Source organism: Chlamydotis macqueenii, chromosome 20 (assembly GCF_036417535.1).
Source record: "Chlamydotis macqueenii isolate bChlMac1 chromosome 20, bChlMac1.mat, whole genome shotgun sequence".
NCBI lineage: Eukaryota > Metazoa > Chordata > Aves > Otidiformes > Otididae > Chlamydotis > Chlamydotis macqueenii.
In genome coordinates this window covers 12245049-12262489 of record NC_141575.1, presented here as the reverse complement: position 1 = coordinate 12262489, position 17441 = coordinate 12245049, and the positions used below count along the sequence as shown (strand labels likewise).

Sequence of the window (17441 nt, the reverse complement as noted above, 5' to 3'; positions counted from 1 at the left end):
GGGCGGAAGACGCCACGACAAGCAGGCAGGGCCGCGCTCCCCGCCTCTACCCTGCCGCGAACCGCTGCCATGGCGCATGCCCGGTGCAGGCGTGGCTATTGGTCAACGATCATGACAACGCCGCGGACTAAGCCAATCCCTTCTTGGCAGTGGGTTATTGGCAGTGACAGCAGCCTCTCAGAGATGCACAGGAGCTTGCCCGCCCGCCTCCAGCCTGTCTTGTACACTAGCCAATCGGATAGCGAGCGAGCTGATTGCTAGGTTTCTGTGCCTATTACGAGCAACTGCGTCACGCCAGGATCGCCATTAAGTGGAAGTCTATTAAGCAGCCCGAGGCCCCGCCCGCTGCGGGCGCGCCTCTCCCCGCTAATGATAGGTCGCCTTTCCTGAAGGGCATACGCACCGCCCTATCGGCGGGCGCTGGGGTGTCCCCCGTCTGCCCCCCCGACGAGCGGCGGGCGCGGTCCCGGTCCCGGTCCCGGTCCCGGGCGGTGGCGCGGTGCGGCGGGTACCATGGCGGAGAGCGACTGGGACACGGTGACGGTGCTGCGCAAGAAGGGCCCGAGCGCGGCCCAGGCCAAGTCCAAGCAGGTCAGCGGGCGGGGGGGCGGCTGGGGGCTGGGCCCGGGCGAGCTCTGCGGCCGCGGCCCGGCGGCGGGTGGCGGCGCGCTCACGTCGGCACCTTTGCTCTCCGCAGGCCATCCTGGCGGCCCAGCGGCGCGGAGAGGACGTGGAGACCTCCAAGAAGTGTGAGTATCCCGCCGCCGGGCTCCCCGGGCCGCTGCGCCCGCGGGCGGGGGGTGAGGCCTGCGCCGTTCCCCGGCAGCGGTGCGTGGGCTCCAGCCCGGCGCCAGGCCGGACCCCAGCACCGAGCCGCTGCGGGAGGTGCTCGCCTGGCAGCGGCGGGCAGGAGGCAGCACCGCCCGGCTCAGCCAAAGGTCGCCCTGGCTGAGGCTGCGGGGGCCTAAGAACCGGGGGAGGGTGGGCAGCGGCCCGGGGGAGCCCCCACCCGGAGCCGGCTCCGAGCTTCTGGTTGCCCAGACCTGGGCTCTGCCTGGTGTCTGCAGAGCACTTGGAAGAGCTTTCATGATCACAGAACTTAAAACTCCCAATTTTTGCAGCTTGTTTCTCTTGCTGGTAACATATGCCTAAGGATTTCGATGACTGCTTATCTTCTTGTGGCACTGCTTTGTGACAACTCCGTTTCCTGTCCGATGTAAATTCTCAGGTTCTCTCACTGAAGGAATGAGATTATGACGGTTGGAAATTAATAAAGAGATGATCCTTGAAGGAGGTTTAGTGAGCTTTATCGAGAGATTGAATGTCAGAGACTAACGTGAGAGAGAGGATCCAAACTGTAACTCAAATACTATAAGTAAAATAAAACAAACGGCATGTTTTTGAACCTCAGGCTTTCAGCAAAGCTAAGTAGGGTTAGAGTTTGCTTATAGAAGGCATTAGAAAATTGATTAAAAGCCACTTATTCATGCTGCCTTACACCTGAGCAAACAAAGTTCAAATTCAAATATTAACCGCCCCACGCTGTAGCACAAACCTGGGTGTCTGGAGGGAAGTTGAATTTCCGAGCAATAGGAAAATCTTGCCTATCTGGAGTGAAGTTCAGCTGTGAAGTAAAGAAAGGGAAGGGCTCCGCATGGCTGTGTTAGAGACCAGCTTTAACAGGATTAAGATAACGTGTTCTCCCACCTGCAGTGGGCAGGATCTGGTGGAGATCAGTGCTGATGTTGCTCCCTGGGATCCTGGGCAGAAAAGGCACTTTGGTACTTTTTGGTGCAGGTCTGAGCCTTATTTTGTTTGTCCTTTTGTTTTGTTTTGTTTTGTTGTTGTTCTTGCTTTGAATGATAGGGGCGGCAGGCCAAAACAAACAACACTTTATTACAAAGAACACAGCCAAGCTCGACCGTGAAACAGAGGAGCTGCACCATGACAGAGTTCCGCTGGAGGTGGGCAAAGTGATTCAGCAGGGCCGGCAGAGCAAGGGCATGACGCAGAAGGACTTGGCCACAGTGAGTACGGCCCGGGGCCTGCTGGCCTCTGCTGCCCCTCTCCCCAGGCAGGTTTACGCATCTCAAGGTGAAGGTGGACACTTCTGTCCCCTCATAGGCAGCTGCAGCGGGATAGTATGGTGAGCAGGAAGTTTGTGATCACCATGTCTCTGATACCTGATCTCTGAGCAACATCAGTTATGTAGGCAGTGTTTGAGGGGTTTGTCTGTGCAGCCCTTGAACACCTCCTTGGAGACAGAGCGTTGCTGTGGCTGGTGAGCTGGTGGGAGGCTTTTTTTCCCCCTCCTCCCATCAACTCAGCACTGACATGGGGTTTTTGTACCATTTGGGCCTGATGCAGCGTTCAGAAGCTCACTACTGTCTGGAGGAACAGCACTACATAGCCTTGCTGCTCCTGGGAGGCTGAGGGAAGAAGTCTGTCCAGGATGGGTGTCACCATCGCCGTGACACTCAAATAGTGGAGGGAGGCGATAGTGGTGACAGAGTAAGCCTGGAAGTAGCACTTTGTCTTACAGTCCTGGCATAATTAGGGGCTGTTACTTATCTGTGAGTGCTGAGGGGCTGATGCTGAGTGTTTGCCGTGTATGGAGCCAGTGTTTGATGTGCCTCCTCTCTTTTTAGAAAATCAATGAAAAACCACAAGTTATTGCTGACTACGAATCAGGAAGAGCAATCCCCAATAACCAGGTTATGGGCAAGATTGAAAGAGCCATTGGTGAGTTAAGAGAGGAGACTCCAAACGTAATGGCAGTGTTAGCGGTGCCTGGGAGGAACGTTCGGGTTTGTTACGTACTTTTCCACGTCAGGAACAGTTGCTGGCTGTAGGTTATTGTGGGTGTGGTGTCATTAAGGCGTGTTCTGATAAAACTTTGATCTCCTGACTTAAAACCTGAATTCAGAGCTCTTGTTCTCCTTTGTTCTTCATCTTTGTGCTTGGGGCCGTGCCCTGGAGACCGTCCCTGTATGCTTCTGCCCAAAGTCAGTGAAATATTGAGACCCATGAAGGCCTCACTGTACTTGATACTATGAAAGTATCTTGCAGCCACTTGAAGTTCCTCTGCTGGGCTGGTTCAGATCCGTTTTCTAGGAGAATAGTTGATGCACAAGCAAGAATTGGAGCTCTGTCTGAAATGAGTCTGGTGCTACTAGAAACTGAAGTAGGATTCTTCCTAACACTGGTTCCCCTGCCCTCTCTTTTTGGATGTTCTCTTTGTTATAGCAAAAACTTGAGGAAATAAAATTATCGGGTGAATGATCGAGTCCTGGTGGCAGCTAATGGTGGTTGTCTCCTTTGTCTTATTCCAGGCCTTAAACTGCGTGGGAAGGATATTGGAAAACCGCTGGAAACCGGCCCCAAAGGGAAATGACAACAAAGCCTCGAAATCAGTTTGTTCAGACTGATCTCGCCTGGCTGGTTCTCCTTCACCACCGGAATCTCTCTTTGTATTGCCAAGCTGAACAAGAGGGTTTCAGACTTGCTTTGGGGGGGAAATCTGCCGAATCTGTACCTGCTGTAAAAAGGCAACCTTAAAGAAGCGATTTTCCTGATTTTGTTTTTCCTTCCTCCTTTCCAGAGATTGAGGAACTAAACCCAAAAAAATGCCGCATCTCATTTGCCAGAAAACACATGCGTCTTGGTGTTTAGAAGCAGCTGTCGTTAAGACACTTGGGGCGCACTGAAATGCGATCATTGAATTGGAACAATTTGGGGGAGGGCTGGGATATACTATATATAAATAATTTGGGAGAGTTGGGGTTGATCAGTGTCTGCATTTGCAATGATGACTCGGTCACTGCATCACAACGACAGTTTAGTTTGTTCCTTCCAGCCTGTTTTAAAGAGATCTATAATAAAGTTTGATACCCTTTAGTTGCACAGGGTGGTTGCTGCGTGTTTACCAGCTGGTGGTAAATGCTTGTGGTTGGGCCTGGCTGGAGCTGCAGCACCCTCTTCCTTCTGGAAGTGTAACTAGTGGGAGCACTGGAGTGTCTGGGGCGAGGGCTGCTGCTGTCCCAACCTGCCTGGCTGCTCTGCTCTTTTCCTGTCGCCAAGTACTGCAGCTCTGGCTGGCAGCCCAATGATTAAATCAATAAAACCAGGGGTTTTATCTTGCGTGGAGGTGAGCGGAGTCTCTGGGCGGTTCTACAGAGCCAGATGTTCACGGAGAGGCGGGGGGGGGGGGTTATTTCTGTGAAGCCAGAGCCTTCCCCATCTCTTGCCTCCCCCCTTGCCCAGCTTCCACGAGCACGGCTTTGCTGGGGGCTCGTTCCTGTGGGGCACGGCCAGGACAGTGCAGCTGGAGGAACAGTGGTGGCTGTGACTGTGGCAAAACCGAAGTGGGAGGGAGCTGAAGGGCAAGATGTGTACGGCAGGGCGAGAGGGGAAAACGGGCTCCAGTCACAAGCGGGGAAAGCAGGATGCAGCGATTCCCTCTGGTTGAGCTTGGGGATGGGCTGGGGGAGCAGGATCCCTAAGGGGCGGTCACCCACACGGAGGCTGAACTGGTCTCTGCTGTTGTACTTGGGTGGCCGCTTTGGCCGCAGGCTGCCGAGGGGCTGCACAGCGTAGTTTGGGGAGGTGGGGGGAAGAGAGGGGTCCTGGGCTTAGTGGGGCCTTGGGTGCAGGTGTGGGCGCCCCGGCCCTGACCCCTGCCCACGCCTCAGGAATGTTCTTTTCTCCATTACATTTATAAACGTAAACCATCGAGAGCCCTCAAAAGGCGTGTGGGCAGTCCTGCGGCAGGTGGGCACCCGTGCAGTGGGCTCAGGGCTGCTCTCTGCCCTTGGGTGTGCTGTGTGGTGCCCCCCGCTCTGCTCCCTGCCCTCCCCAAGCCTGGCCCCACCATGGTGGCTCTGTGCCCTCTTGTGCTTAATCCTGGGTGGGGGAAGGGGCTCGTGCTCCGTACAGCACTCACTGAGGGGGCCAGGACTGCGCACTTTGCCGCCTGCCACAGCCAGGACCGTGCTGGGCTGGGGACAGCTGCTGCACAAAACTCCTGCTGACGGCGCCTGTCACACCATGGGCACGGCACCACGTCTTGGTGCAGGAAGTTCATGTTACAAAAGACAACAATGCTTTTCCTGAGCGTTTGGAGGTAGTGGAGGCAGCAGCACATCCTTCTGCGGGGCTGGCACCCTGGGGTGAGCAGCCGCGGCAGCTCCCCGATGCCAAGAACCGGAGGTGGCCGCTAGAGTGTGAGGTCTGGCTGGAGGGATGCTGTCCCTGTGCGCCTCGCAGGTGTGAGTAGGCAACTCCTGCTGCTGGCTTGTTTCAGTCCTCATCCCTCTCTTTTGGCACTGGAGATATAATGACCTTGTCCTGTAAAGCAAGGTGAACGGGAATCAGTTCCAATGAGTGCAGGCTGTGTCTGATCTGAAACACGAGGACTTCTCCCAGGCTGCAGAGAGGAGAATCCGCATGCTGGCCCACTGTGACCCTAGCAGAGGAACCAAATCCCTGGTTTTGGGGGGGGGGCTCTGTGTCCTCTTTGGGGTGAGTCCTGGGGCAGGTGACTCTGTTGAGACTATGTGGCACCAAACCTGCTGAAGGAAACTAGCTTCAGCTGCCTCTCACGGCTTTTAAGTGGCCGGCTTGCAGAGGACGAGCAGTGTTTCCAGGACCTGCTCCCTGCGGGGGCTCTGGGGAGGAGGATCACAGCCTCAGCTCTTTCTGGAGCAGCAGCCTGACGGCAGCAGCAGCATTTCTAGGTCAGTCCTGCAGCTCAGGGTCACTCGTTCACCGGCAACCAGATAAGAGGAGAGCCCTTTGCACCTCCCTGATGTGTTGGCAGTGTGCAGGCTCAGGGGGAACCAGCTGGGATTTGCTGAGCTTTTAGGAAAATGCTGTTTTGGCACGGCTGGGGGAAGTGGGAGCCCTTCACCCCCCGTCCTTACATCTCGAAAAGCGATGTTGTCAAAGCCTTGGGGAGCGGTGCTTTCTGCCTGTGTCCCACTTGCCGGCCCTCGCTGCTTCAGCCAGTATCGGCCCCCGGCGGCCACCAGTACCAGGACAATGATGGCCAGGAGAAGACCGAGCACCACCTCTGCCACAAAGCTGCCAGAGGATTTGTCTGCAGGGAGAGGAGACGCTGCCAGGCTCGACCCGCTGCCCAGGAGATCTGGCTCCAGCCCCTGCCTCAGTGCCAGCCCCCTGAGCGGCACTGGGTGGACCTTTTGCAGCCAGAATGGGCCCCGCACCTTCTGCTGGCACCTCCAGGCTTGAATGGCAGCCCCGGCCAGTGCTGTACACGAAATCATCCAGCGCCACCGTCCCCTCCATCGGCCACCTCCGCGTGGTGATCTCAAAGATGATCTGCGGGGGAAGATGGGACCTTGGGGGGTGAGGCATGGGGAGGGCACCCCACATCCCGGAGAGCACTCTGCACCGCAGAGCGGCCCCGCTCACCTGAAACTCGCTGGGGCTCTGCACGGGCACCATGACACCCTGCCAGCTCCGGCTCTGGTGCCCTGCCATGCTCCACACTGTTCGCTGCCCTGATGTGCTGTGCAGCTTCACCCGCAGCTCCCCGCCAGCTGCAGCATGAAGGGGGACAGGTGCCCTGGCATCAATGGCCGCCCGGAGCCCCCCTAGAGCCACCATGCTCTCCTGGCCTTGCCAGCCTCCCCTGGGATGGCAGCACCCAGAGGGAATGGGCTGGCCAGAGCCAAACCAGAGTGGCCGTGTGTCCATGGGTGGGGTGGGGTTGGCAGCCCCTGACTGAGCTTCCCACTCCCGTTGTGGGCTCATGGCACCCTCCCCAGGGACAGCACCTCCTCCTGCCCCTGCGGCGCTTACAGAGGTGCTCCGGGATGTCCGCGTGGTACCAGAACCGCAGGCAGGAGTCGGCAGCAGCAGGCAGGGGCTGGCTCTCCAGCCAGGCAGCAGTGCCCCCCGGGCCCAGGACGCTGGTGTCGAAGTGCACGTAGTGACCTGGACGGACAAGGACAGAGTGCAGGGTGTCTCCCCCCGTCCTGCAGCCCACCCGACACATCCTGCTTCTCCCCCCAAAACACCGAGAGTGATGGCTGGAGGAGTGCACCCCCAGCCTTGCTCCTCGCTGCCTTTGGGACCAGGCGGTCTCTCTCAGGTGAGGAGGGGGACAGCGATGCTGCGGATGGGGGCCATTCATGGTGACCCCATCCACCCCCAGCTCCTCTTCCTCCCTCCAGCTGTGCTAAGGTGCCCTGGGGGGGATGGATGTCTCCTACCACCCCTTGTGCCCAGGGTATGATCCTGCTCAGGGCCGGGGTAATTGGCAAGGGGGGCCGCGCTCTTCCAGCCCCAGGCGAAGCTGTGCAGGTGGGGGTCCAGGGGGCTGCTCCAGCCGCACGTGTCCCACTCGAAGTCACAGGAGGCTGGGAGGAAAGCGGATGCTGTGATGCACCCACCCACTGCACAGTGGAAGAGGGGGCATCCGGGGGGGCAACCCCTACCCCGTCCCCACTGCCCCCAGCCTGGCCAAGCCCAGGGCAGGAGCAGGGCACCTGGCGGCCATGGCAGAGTCGTGATGGATGGAACGGGCTGTCCCCATCCCCACGGTCTCATGCCCCCAAGGGTTGCCCTGTCCCCCCCGGCCGGTCCATGGTGCCCCCGCAGCACAGGCTCTCACCTGGCTCAAGGCAGGCACCGTCTGACACGTGCAGATCGTCCAGCGCGATGTACCCGTGCTCGCCCCCAGCTCCCACCGCCTCAAATATCACCTGCCAGGGGGTGGGCAGGGCAGCACGCTGGGGTTGCACCCGCCACGCTCCTCTCGTCATCCCCTAGCCTGTCCCCTTCCCCGCTGCCAGGTCCCTGGCACCCTGCGCTGTCTCACCTGCCAGTCCTCATCCGGCCAAACGGTGACGTGGCCACGGTGCCAGGCGTCCCCCTCCATGGTGCTCATGCCCATCACCTTCCTCCGCACCCCGCTCTCCTCCACAAAGACGCTGAGGGAGCCTGCCCAGGGCACACACCATGGAGAGAGGGGATTGGGGACTGTGTCCTGCGGGACCCCTACCCATCCAGAGGTGCCCCCAGGGACCTCGCAGGGGGTCACGGTGCTCACCTGGGGTCCTAGGGCTCAGCTGGTACCAGAAAGCCAGGCACTGGGAGGGCGAGGAGGGCTGGTAGGGCTGGGAGGTGAGGGCAGCTGCATGCCCGGCAGGCAGGGAGCCCCTACCCGTGCTCACCACCATGTAATGGCCTGGGGGCAGAGAAGCCCCCGTGCCATGACCCCCGCCCGGCCCTGAGCCACGGGGGCACCAGCGCATCGCTGGGGCTGGGGTCCCCCCCGGGCTGAGGCTCCCCATCAGGTTGGGGATGCTCCTCAGGTTGGGGAGCCCTGGGGGTAGGAAAGTGGGGGTTTGGGGAGCCCCAGTACCTGTGGCGGTGCCAGTGGTGTGGTCAGCTGCGGGGCCGGCAGCGGTGCCGGTGCCGTTGCTCTGCCGCAGCCAGGTGCGCTGGGTACTGGCCACCAGCCCGCAGGCGTTGGCCTCAAAGGAGCAGGAGAGCTCGGCCCCACAGGGACCCTCCGTCAGCCCCAGGTCGTCTAGCGCCATGTCCCCCAGGAACCCGTCCCGCAGGGCCTCAAAGGCCAGCTGCCACCCAGACAGCGGCATCAGACCACCCTGTGCCCCACTGGTGCCTGGTGGCACAGGGGGCACACGGCCCTCACCCGGTACCGCCGTGAGCCCGTGGCGGGCAGCGTCGCCCGTCCCCGGTGCCAGATGCTGCCCTGGGTCCCCCGACGGGTCCACAGCACCATCTCCTCCACGCCCTCTGGCCGCAGCTTGAGGTTCAGTGTGCCTGGGCAGAGGGGAGTGTCAGGCAGCCATCCCGAGCCCCTCAGGGACCCCGCTGTCCCCAGGGGAGCAGAGCCAGGCTGAGCAGGCCAGGGGGCCGCGTACCGATCTGCGGGCCGGCCAGGCGGTACCAGAAGGAGAGGCAGCGTGGAGCAGCAGTGGGCTCCTGGCGGTAGGTGACCAGCTGTGCCCGCTGCCCGCGACTCCAGGACACAGAGGGGTCCGCAGCCAAGAAGTAGCCTGAGTGTCAGGGGACAAGTGGGGTGGAAGGCACACTGGCTCGGGTGCTCCAAGTTGCACCCCGGTCCCGGGTCTGGGTGTCCCCAGGCTGCCCCGCAGGCACGAGGCAGATTGGAGTGCACAGGGCACGTCCAGCCCTGGGAACAAGAGGCTGGGGGTCCCCTGGGCTGCCCGGGGTCCCTGCGAGAGGAGCTGGCCCCTTACCGGAGCCAGTGGTGTGGTCGGAGCCCTGCCCCTGCCCTGTGCTGCGGACCCATCGGAAGTCACTGGCCTGATCCTGGTACCAGCCGCACATGCCCCTCTCAAAGTTGCAGGACAGCTCTGGCCGGAGAGAGGTGACCGTGGCAAGGCAGTGGGGATAAGGCACCCCAAAAGCCAACAGGTCCCCAGAATGGCCCTTTCCCTCTGCTCTCCTGCCCCATGCCCTGGGTTCACCCCATGCAAGTGCCCCGGGGCAGGACGAGTGCTTGGCCCTGGCCCCAGAGCTTCTGCATGGTGGTCCCGTCCCTGGGACAGGGTGACGGTCACCAGGCAGAAGAAGCACTCATCTCTGCGGGCAAGGGGCCAGGGTTCCCTCCCTACCCACGTGCACCTGGCCGTACCCGCAGCCCCCGGTGGCACCGCATCGGGGTGGCACTGCGTGAACGTCACATTGTCAATGGCAGCGCTCGCCGAGTCCTGCAGATCCACCAGCCCCAGCAGCTCAACCTGGGGACGGCATGGTGGCGGTGAGCCCCGGCGTTCATGGTGGCATGGCCACGGCCCCGCCTGGCCCAGTCCCACTGCCCATGGGCCCACCTGGAAGGGCTGTGTCCTCTCCCCGAGAGGAACGCGGACGTGTCCCCCTGCTGGGCTGCCGTGCCCTTGTGCGTGCCAGGCCAGGTGGGTTGTGCCTGTGGCATGATCCACAATGCTGACGGCGAGGAAGCCTGGGCGTGAGATGTGGTGAGGAGGCTGCGGGGACCACCAGCCCCCGCTTGCATCCTGGGACCCACCCTCCCCAGGGCCCCAGTGCCCACCCAGCCTACAGCCACAGCGGACAGGGACAGGGTCACCCCAGCCCCAGGATGGTGCAATGGGGCAGAGCTGGGGCAGGCAGGGGTGGGGGGCTCTGCCGTAGGGCAGGGGGTTACCTTGGGGGCTGCTGCAGATGCGGTAGCTCATCTCTAGGGCGCAGGCAGGGCCGGAGAGGCCGAGCAGAGGTGTGCGTGCCCTGGCAGCAGCCACCATTTGTCCTTCTCCTGCCTGGAGGCCCAGGAACGCCCCTGGGTGAGGCAACAGCCTGAAAGTCAGGGCCGGGGTTCCACATCCCTGGCAGCACCCCAGCCCAGCACCCTGCCCGGGCATCGCCTGCCCCGCTTCTCATGGTGCTGGGGACCAAAGAGCATCGTCCCGGCGGTGGGAGAGGCCTCACCTGTGAGGCCGGTGTCGGCAGGCTCGATGGCCCTCTGCACACCCCAGCGCAGCTGCCCCACGCTGACATCGTGCCATCCCCCAGCCCCTTCCTCGAAGTTGGTGGCTCCTGCAAAAACCCAGGCTCAGCCCCACCGGGCCACCACACTTCCCAGGGACCCGCATCCTCTGGCCGTGCCAGCCAAGGGGTGACTGGGTCACCCTGCCCCGGTCCCCTCCAGTGCCCAGTAGCTGTTTGGCTACTGTGGAGCTGGCTGCCAGCCAGCAGAGCAGCTCTCACCGCAGCGCTTCTCGTCAGAGCCATCGGAACATGTCTCAGCAAAGTCACAGGCCAGCTCCGCGCTGATGCAGCCCCCGCTGTCGCAAGCCACCTCCTCAGCCGCACAGGGGCTGGCGCCCGCCTGGCTTGGCAGCTTGGCCAAGGGCTTCTCTGATGGCGAGACACCATGGGATGGAGAGCAGTGATGAGGGGGCCTGGCAGCACCACCGGTGCACCCCTCTGAGCTGCGATCCCCTGCCCGCCACCCAGCTCTCCATTTCCCCCAGCCCCAACCCTGCCCCACCCCGTTTGCTGCCAAAGGGGATGGAGCGGGGGGATGAGGGCTGCCTGCACGGCGCGGCTCGGGCGGGAGGTTTTGGTGCAGAGGACGGAGTGTGGCAGCTGCGGGACAAGGACACCAGGCAACCCAGGCTGTGGGCCCCAGGACCGGTGCTTGCCATGCTGCACCCGGGATGGTCGCCGTGAGGAGCAGAGGTGATGATGATGATGATGAGCAGACCCTGTGGTGGGTCCTTTAGGGAGGGTGCCATGGACACAAGACACCTGGGGACCACTGCTCATGCCAGAGCAGGGGTGGGGGACAGCCGCCCTCCAGCTCACCCTCCTCCTGCCTGCAGCCCGGAGACAGGATTAGGTCATCGATGGCCACCGTCCCCATGCCACTGGCCACCCCCTCGATCAGCACCTGCAGGGAAGCATCCCACCGCCAACATCAACACAAGGTCTTGGGCAGCATGGACAAGTTGGGGGGGAACCCAGCTCCTCAAATAGACAAGAGGTGCACCCCCAGGAAGGGCTCGAAGGGGCGATGCTGTGGCTGGAAAGGGTGAGTGGGGCAGGGCCACGGGAGGCTTGGGGTGGGGATGCAGCCCCTGCACACAGCCACGGCTCGCGGCTGCCCTGGTGCTGCCAGGGGGCCTTCAGGGTGCCATGGGATGGATGAGCACACCTCCCCACTCTCCTTCCCAGCGGGGTGGTCCCTGTGCTGACAGGGGGTGGTAGGGGGATTTAGACATGTGGGCAGAGGGACACGAGGGTGGCATGTGCCAGCACCGGGCTCAGCCCTGGTGTCAGGTTCCCAGTTCAGCCCTGGTCCCACGGGTGCATTCCGGGGGTGGCCCCGTGCCCCCCAGCCTGCAGGCAGCCCAGTGCGCCCCAGCACAGCGCCAGCCAACCTTGAAGCTCTCTGCCACGTTGAAGTCCACTCTCTCACGGACCCAGAAGCTGCCCAGGTCCCCCGTCCTCTCCCTCAACAGGCGCTTGGTGGAGTTGATGACGGCAGAGATGCTGAGGGTGCTGGTGGCGGAGCCGTGGAGGTGACAGTACAGCACGAGCTGGGGACGGGGAGGGGGCTGAGCGAGCACGGAAGCCGCGGGGCAGGGGGGGCACACAGCCCCCCACCCGCCACGGTGGCTGCTGCTCCGCAGGATGCTCGCAACGGCGGGGCTGGAGCACGGCACTCCCAACAGGCACTGGAGCTGCCATGCAGCCACCCCAAAAACCCACTCCCCATCCCCAGCAAAGGGCCACTCACAGTGCCAGCCCCGCGTGGGGGTCCCTGCCCCCGCCACTGCCCAGACCACACGGGCTGTGGTGTGGAGTCCCTGCTGTGACTCACGGAGCAGGAGTTGGTGGCCTGGAAGGTGGGACTGGTGAGCTGGGCCGTGCCACCGGCCCCCATGGCAGAGGCGCTGCCCACATGGAGGAAAAAACCTGTGGGAGACGCCGGGAAGGGGCTGAGCAGTGCTAGGTCGGGCGCATGGGCGCAAGATGTCATCTTCCTGTCACAGCCTTAAGCTGAGCCCAGGCAATGGTTACCCCAGGGGCTGGAGGGGGCGTCCGCCCCAGGGACCCAAGGTGGGGCGTCCCGGGGTGCTGGTGCCCAGCCACGTACCCGTCCTGCTGTTCTTGCTGTGGTCCCGTGTGGGGATGCTGTACGCGGTCCCCAGGTTCAGGCTGGTGTTTCTCTCCCACGCTGGCTGCCCAGCCTCCACCTTCCAGCTGCAGAGATCTTGCTCGAAGGAGCAGGAGGTGAAGGACGCTGCCGGGACGGAGAGGGGGCAGTGTGACCCAGCCCTCTGACGGGCTGACCCCTCCACGACTCTCTCGGGGTGATTTTACCCCTCCAGCCCCACAGCCGTGGAACAGGGCTGGGGTGAACCCCGCCAGCCCCACAGCCCGGCTTTGTCCCGCCGAGCAGACCTTCACCCTGTCCGCGCGGTCCGGGGTCTGCCCCTCCCCAGTGCCAGGGATGCTCACCACACCGCACCGCGTCCTCGTCTGAGCCGTCCCCGCAGTCATCAGTGCCGTCACAGAAGCGGTGCTGAGCCAAGCAGGACCCCCGGCTGCAGTTGCTCTCCCCGGCCCCGCAGATCTGTTGCCTGGGCTCTGAGGTGGCGGGAGACGCCGTCAGCATATGGCTGGCCTCGCAGGGACCCCCGCGTCCTTCCCTGGGTTGCTTGGGGGACAGGTTTTCGCTATCTGCCCCACACCATGGCCACGGCAGGACACAGCGGGAGAGCTCCCCGGGGTGCAAAGCCCAAACCCATTTCCCTGGGGATCCCAGCTCGGATCTCATCCCAGCGGATGCGGGACTCACCCTGCAAGCCGCAGTTCCTGAAAGAGATGTCATCGAGCGCCAGCTCCATCCCACGTGCCAACGGTTGTGTCAAAGAGAAGAGGAGCTGCCGATGAGAGGATGGGGATGCAACGAGCTGCCCAGGTGTCATCGGCTCCCAGTCCATCACCCGGCTCCTCCGGCCTCAGCTTGCGGGGACGGTGCCCGGGGACCGACACAACCCTGTCTCACCTGGAACTGCTCCCTGATCCGGCCCGGGTAGGCAACCAGCTGGTGCCAGCCCTCGCCTCCGCGCTCGGGGCTCTGCCACAGCCCCACCACTTCGTCCCTGTGCGCCACGGCCAGGCGCAGCACCGGCTGCTCCATCTGGTTGAGTCCTGTAGGGAACCCCAAAACCTGGCCCTCAGCACTGGGCAGCCCGGGGTACCGGTGGGGATGAACGGGGCTCTGCCAGCTCTGGGGACCGGGGCTGGGACCAGTATCCCACAAACTGTGTCCCGCCAGCTCCATTTGCGGAGCACAGAAGAGGCAAGTGGGATGGCAAGAACCCACTTCGAGGTGCTGGTGGCTCCTGCCATGGAGGCAGGTGGTCCTGTCCCTCCCCACTGCCCCCCACCATTGCTGCCCGGTATCCCACGCCAGTCTGTGCCCTCTGTGGGTGCCCTCACCGCTTCCTGAAAGGTGGTACCAGGCCCTGATCTCACATGTGGCGGCTGCTTCCCGCATCACCGGTGACCTGAGCCAGGCTGTAGCGTTGGTCTTTGCCAGAGGGGACACAGTCACCATGAACCACCCTGGGGAGGGCAGAGGGTAGAGCAGGGGCTGCAGCCCCGTGGGATGGCTCCTGCCCCACCACGGGTCTGCCCCGTCCCCTGCACCCTCAAAGGGTGGCTGTCCCAGCACCCCGACGTCAGGGCACCCAGAGGTGCGGTGCTGCGGGTGCCCGGAGCCCGCTCAGCAGCCGCGCAGCGCCCGCTTACCCAGGTCGGTGCCCACGGTGTGGTCTGAGTGGGGCCCCACACCCCATGTGGCCAGGCTGGCCCGGCCCCGCACCCATCTGTAGGCTGAGGTGCTCACGTCCCACCAGCCGCAGCTGCCTTCCTCGAAATCACATGTGAAAGGGGTGCCCAGCACGGCCGAGCCCCGCAGGTACCCTGAGGGCGGGTGGACAGGGTGTCAGGGCAGGGCTGCACCCACCCGGCGGTCCTGCACCTACTCCCAGGGACCAGCACCCACCCAGGGGTCGGGCACCTGCGGTGCTCCCAGCTCCATCACCTGCTCTCGCCTGGGGAACAGGGCTGGGGAGCGGGGCTGAGGGTTCAGGGGATTGGGGGGCCGGCACCCACCGCACTGGTTCTCGTCAGAGCAGTCGCTGCAGTCGCAGACGAAGTTGCAGAGCTGCTCGGCTGCGCTGCTGCAGCTGTTGACGACCACAGACCCTCCGGGGAGGATGGCCCCGGCTGCGGGAGAGACAGCGGGGCTGAAAACCCCACAAGGAGCCAGGCACGGTGCCCGCGGCAGGTGACAGAGGGCACACATGGCCTGAGGGTGACGTTTGTTTGGGCTCCTCGGTTTGGGACCCTGCTGGGGGGAGCACTGAGCTCTCGGGGCGTCATGCCCTGAGTGGGAGCCCCCTCTGCCACCCGGGTGTCCCTTTGCCACACCCTCACCCCAGCCCCGCTCCCGCATGCCCTCAGGGGGCCTGACCCCACCAGGGCTGGGCCATTGGCCCTCCAGCCTAGTACATCACACACTCCTGCCCTGGGTCTCAGCCCTTGTTTTGGAGGAAAAGCAGAAAATGTGGGCATTTTCCTCCCCATGCTGAGCACAGCCGTCGGCGGTACCCAGCCCGGTGCTGGCGGCTCCAGCGCTTGCTTTCCCTGGGGAATCCCAGTCTGACCCTCCCCTGTGCAGCCCCAGGGAGCGTTTTGCTGGGCTGTGTCTGCTCCGGCCTCCGCGGAACAGCACAGCCCCCATGGGACCCCATGCCAGGGACAGACGGTGCGGAGCAGCCAGCGCCGCAACCCCTTCCCGCCCCGCAGCACAGCCCCGGCCTCGGCAGAGCTCACCCAGCAGCAGCAGGGCCACGAGCGCCGCTGGCCCAGCCATCTTGGTCTCCGCGACGGTAAAATGGACCAGGAGAGGCACGAGGCCCGCCAGGGAGGCCACGCCGCGAGCCCAAGGCTGGAATCTGCCCGCGGGATCTGCCTCGCGGTGGACTTCAGCCTCGCTGTTATCGGTTTCCCAGCCCAGGCAGCGGTTTATGGCGAGGCTGTTGGCTGGGCTGGGACAGGTCACCGCGGTCCTGCCGCCAGCACTGCTGCCAGCATCACAGGCACCCAGCTGGCAGCCATGCAGCCTCAAGAGACCTGCGGTTGCTTTTCCCCACCGAACCCCTCTCCTTCAGCCCCCCTTTTCCAACCGTGCCGAGATGCTGGGTGCTGCCCTGAGCGGGACGGGGCTGGCTCGTGTGGGCTGGTGGCACACACCAGCTCGGCGAGGGAAAATGCCACTTCTGGCAGGGGGTGAGTCGTAAAAATGTTTGGGCTTTGAACTCAGAACAAAACTCCAGCTGTCTGAAAACTTGGGATAGGCTGGGAGAAGAGGCAGGGACAGGCAGGGGCAGCCTGTCCCACCCCCAGCTGGGGCTCCAGCCCAGCAGCCCTGCGCTCCCGCTGCCACGTGCCGGCAGTCGCTTTGGGAGGGCGCCCGGCCAGCGCAGAGCCTGGCAGGCTGCCCGCAGCACTCCGTCCCCAGCCCCTGGAGACGCAGAGGTGCCATCAGTGGGAGCCTGCCCTCACCGCTCCATCTTGGCGGGGGCATCTTGGCACCCAGCTCATGACTGCCGCAGGGTGACGGGGCATGGCTCCAGGGCCACAACCTGGGGGAGAACGACCCTGGCAGAGCCCCAGGAACGGCCGTTCAGCCTGGAAGGAGCGTGACTCGGCAGCGAGAGCCCCACATGGCATCACCAGAGCTGCCTGGTGATGCCAGTCGCTGTCCCTGCCTCAGTTTCCCCACCTGGGCACGGAGAGCTGCTGCCAAGGCTCATGGGGGCTGGCGCTTGCTCTGTGGGAGCCCTCCTGCCCCTGTGCCCAGAGAGGGGCCCCAGTTACTGAAGGCTTAGCGTGGAGGCTTCTCCCCTCCTAGCCGATGGCCTTGGACAGCAGATTGCAGCGCGATTGCATCAGGCGCAGTAAAACACAGGGTTCAGCTCCTTCCCCAGCGCAAGCCGGGACAGGCAGAGGCCAGCAGCCCTGCGCCCTCCCAGCCGGGGCACCCCCAGACTCTGGCAACCTGGCAGGCACCGAGCTGGCCGGGAGCCAGTGCTGTGGTGTCCGGCAAAGCAGCCACCAGCCTTCTGGGTGCCGCGGGCAGAGCATCGCCAGCAGGGCTGATCCCTCCCCTGCGCACTGGGGAGACACCGGGGGACACTGGGCTCCCAGTACGAGAGAGGCATGGGCACACTGGAGCAGATCCAGCTAAGGGCTGTGAGATTGATGAAGGGACTGGATTTCTCACAAGGAGAGGCTGAGGGAGCTGGAGCTGCTCAGCCTGGAGAAGAGAAGGCGCAGCAGGACGCCTGACGGGAGGCAGCAGAGGGAAGGAGCCAGCCTCTTCTGAGCAGCAAGCGCCCCGTGAGAGGCAAGGGATAAGAGGCAACAAGAGCAAAGCAAGAACAGGACACACCACTTAAACTTAAGAAAAACCTTTTTACCCGTGAGAGCTGGCAAAAGCAGAGCAGGATGCCCAGGCTGCTGTGCAGTCTCCACGCATGGAGATGCCCGAAACCCACCAGGCCACAGCCACAAGCACCCTGCTGCAGCAGGACGTCTCCAGAGCTGCCTCCAAGCTCTGCAACGCGCTGACCCAAAGGGAAGCTGTGCTCCTCCGCGCAACCGATGCAAGGCACCCAGCCCCCATCCACCCAGGGTTTGTCACCTAACAGCCACCAGTGGTCAGCGCACGCATGGCCCTTGGGTGACATCCACCCCGATGTGGTGGAGATGGCCACCACCTGGCAGGACGCGAGGTCGAGGCACAGCAGCTATTTTTCTAGAGTGGGCCCAGTGCAATCTCATGCACGTCCTGGGCACCCAGGCTTAGCACTTGGCTGTCA

The 17441-nt window shown here is 63.2% G+C and overlaps 2 protein-coding genes across 6 annotated transcripts; one reads left to right on the top strand and one right to left on the bottom strand.

The window, feature by feature from the left end:
* The first annotated feature begins 274 nt into the window (after window positions 1-274).
* Window positions 275-3903, top strand: EDF1 (endothelial differentiation related factor 1). Of its 4 annotated transcripts, XR_015260714.1 has the most exons (7): window positions 275-591; window positions 698-749; window positions 1867-2027; window positions 2649-2848; window positions 2927-3184; window positions 3333-3413; window positions 3602-3903. XR_015260714.1 is itself a non-coding variant. In XM_086763713.1 (6 exons), exons 1-5 carry the CDS (start codon window positions 514-516, stop codon window positions 3392-3394), a joined length of 447 nt encoding a protein of 148 aa, XP_086619839.1. In that variant the 5' UTR covers window positions 283-513; the 3' UTR covers window positions 3395-3413; window positions 3602-3903. The 4 variants fall into 4 exon arrangements, 2 of the variants coding, with proteins under 2 accessions (XP_086619839.1, XP_086619837.1); XR_015260713.1 differs by having other exon boundaries at window positions 3333-3903; XM_086763713.1 differs by lacking the exon at window positions 2927-3184 and having other exon boundaries at window positions 283-591; window positions 2649-2742.
* A 1164-nt stretch (window positions 3904-5067) lies between these two features.
* MAMDC4 (MAM domain containing 4) lies at window positions 5068-15486 on the bottom strand. Of its 2 annotated transcripts, none has more exons than XM_086763709.1 (29): window positions 15391-15486; window positions 14668-14781; window positions 14302-14475; window positions 13990-14115; window positions 13553-13698; window positions 13343-13427; window positions 13003-13131; window positions 12638-12784; window positions 12362-12456; window positions 11919-12077; window positions 11344-11428; window positions 10744-10893; window positions 10465-10572; window positions 10184-10315; window positions 9849-9979; window positions 9653-9758; window positions 9255-9371; window positions 8916-9050; window positions 8684-8814; window positions 8390-8606; window positions 8075-8212; window positions 7844-7965; window positions 7637-7727; window positions 7236-7382; window positions 6823-6957; window positions 6433-6560; window positions 6225-6339; window positions 5922-6097; window positions 5068-5346 (listed from the first exon to the last, which is right to left on the bottom strand). In XM_086763709.1, the coding sequence occupies exons 1-29, from the start codon at window positions 15428-15430 to the stop codon at window positions 5299-5301; spliced, it is 3627 nt and encodes a 1208-aa protein (XP_086619835.1). In that variant the 5' UTR covers window positions 15431-15486; the 3' UTR covers window positions 5068-5298. The 2 variants fall into 2 exon arrangements, with proteins under 2 accessions (XP_086619835.1, XP_086619836.1); XM_086763710.1 differs by having other exon boundaries at window positions 7239-7382.
* Between the last annotated feature and the right edge of the window lie 1955 nt (window positions 15487-17441).

Coding starts and splice junctions, on each gene's coding strand:
- EDF1 (XM_086763713.1), top strand. CDS start 514: ATGGCGGAGAGCGACTGGGACACGGTGACGGTGCTGCGCAAGAAGGGC. Junction 592..697: donor CCCAGGCCAAGTCCAAGCAG/GTCAGCGGGCGG, acceptor TGCTCTCCGCAG/GCCATCCTGGCGGCCCAGCG. Junction 750..1,866: donor CGTGGAGACCTCCAAGAAGT/GTGAGTATCCCG, acceptor TTTGAATGATAG/GGGCGGCAGGCCAAAACAAA.
- MAMDC4 (XM_086763709.1), bottom strand. CDS start 15,430: ATGGCTGGGCCAGCGGCGCTCGTGGCCCTGCTGCTGCTGG. Junction 9,051..9,254: donor CGACCACACCACTGGCTCCG/GTAAGGGGCCAG, acceptor CCTGACACTCAG/GCTACTTCTTGGCTGCGGAC. Junction 8,607..8,683: donor CGGGCTCACGGCGGTACCGG/GTGAGGGCCGTG, acceptor TCTGGGTGGCAG/CTGGCCTTTGAGGCCCTGCG.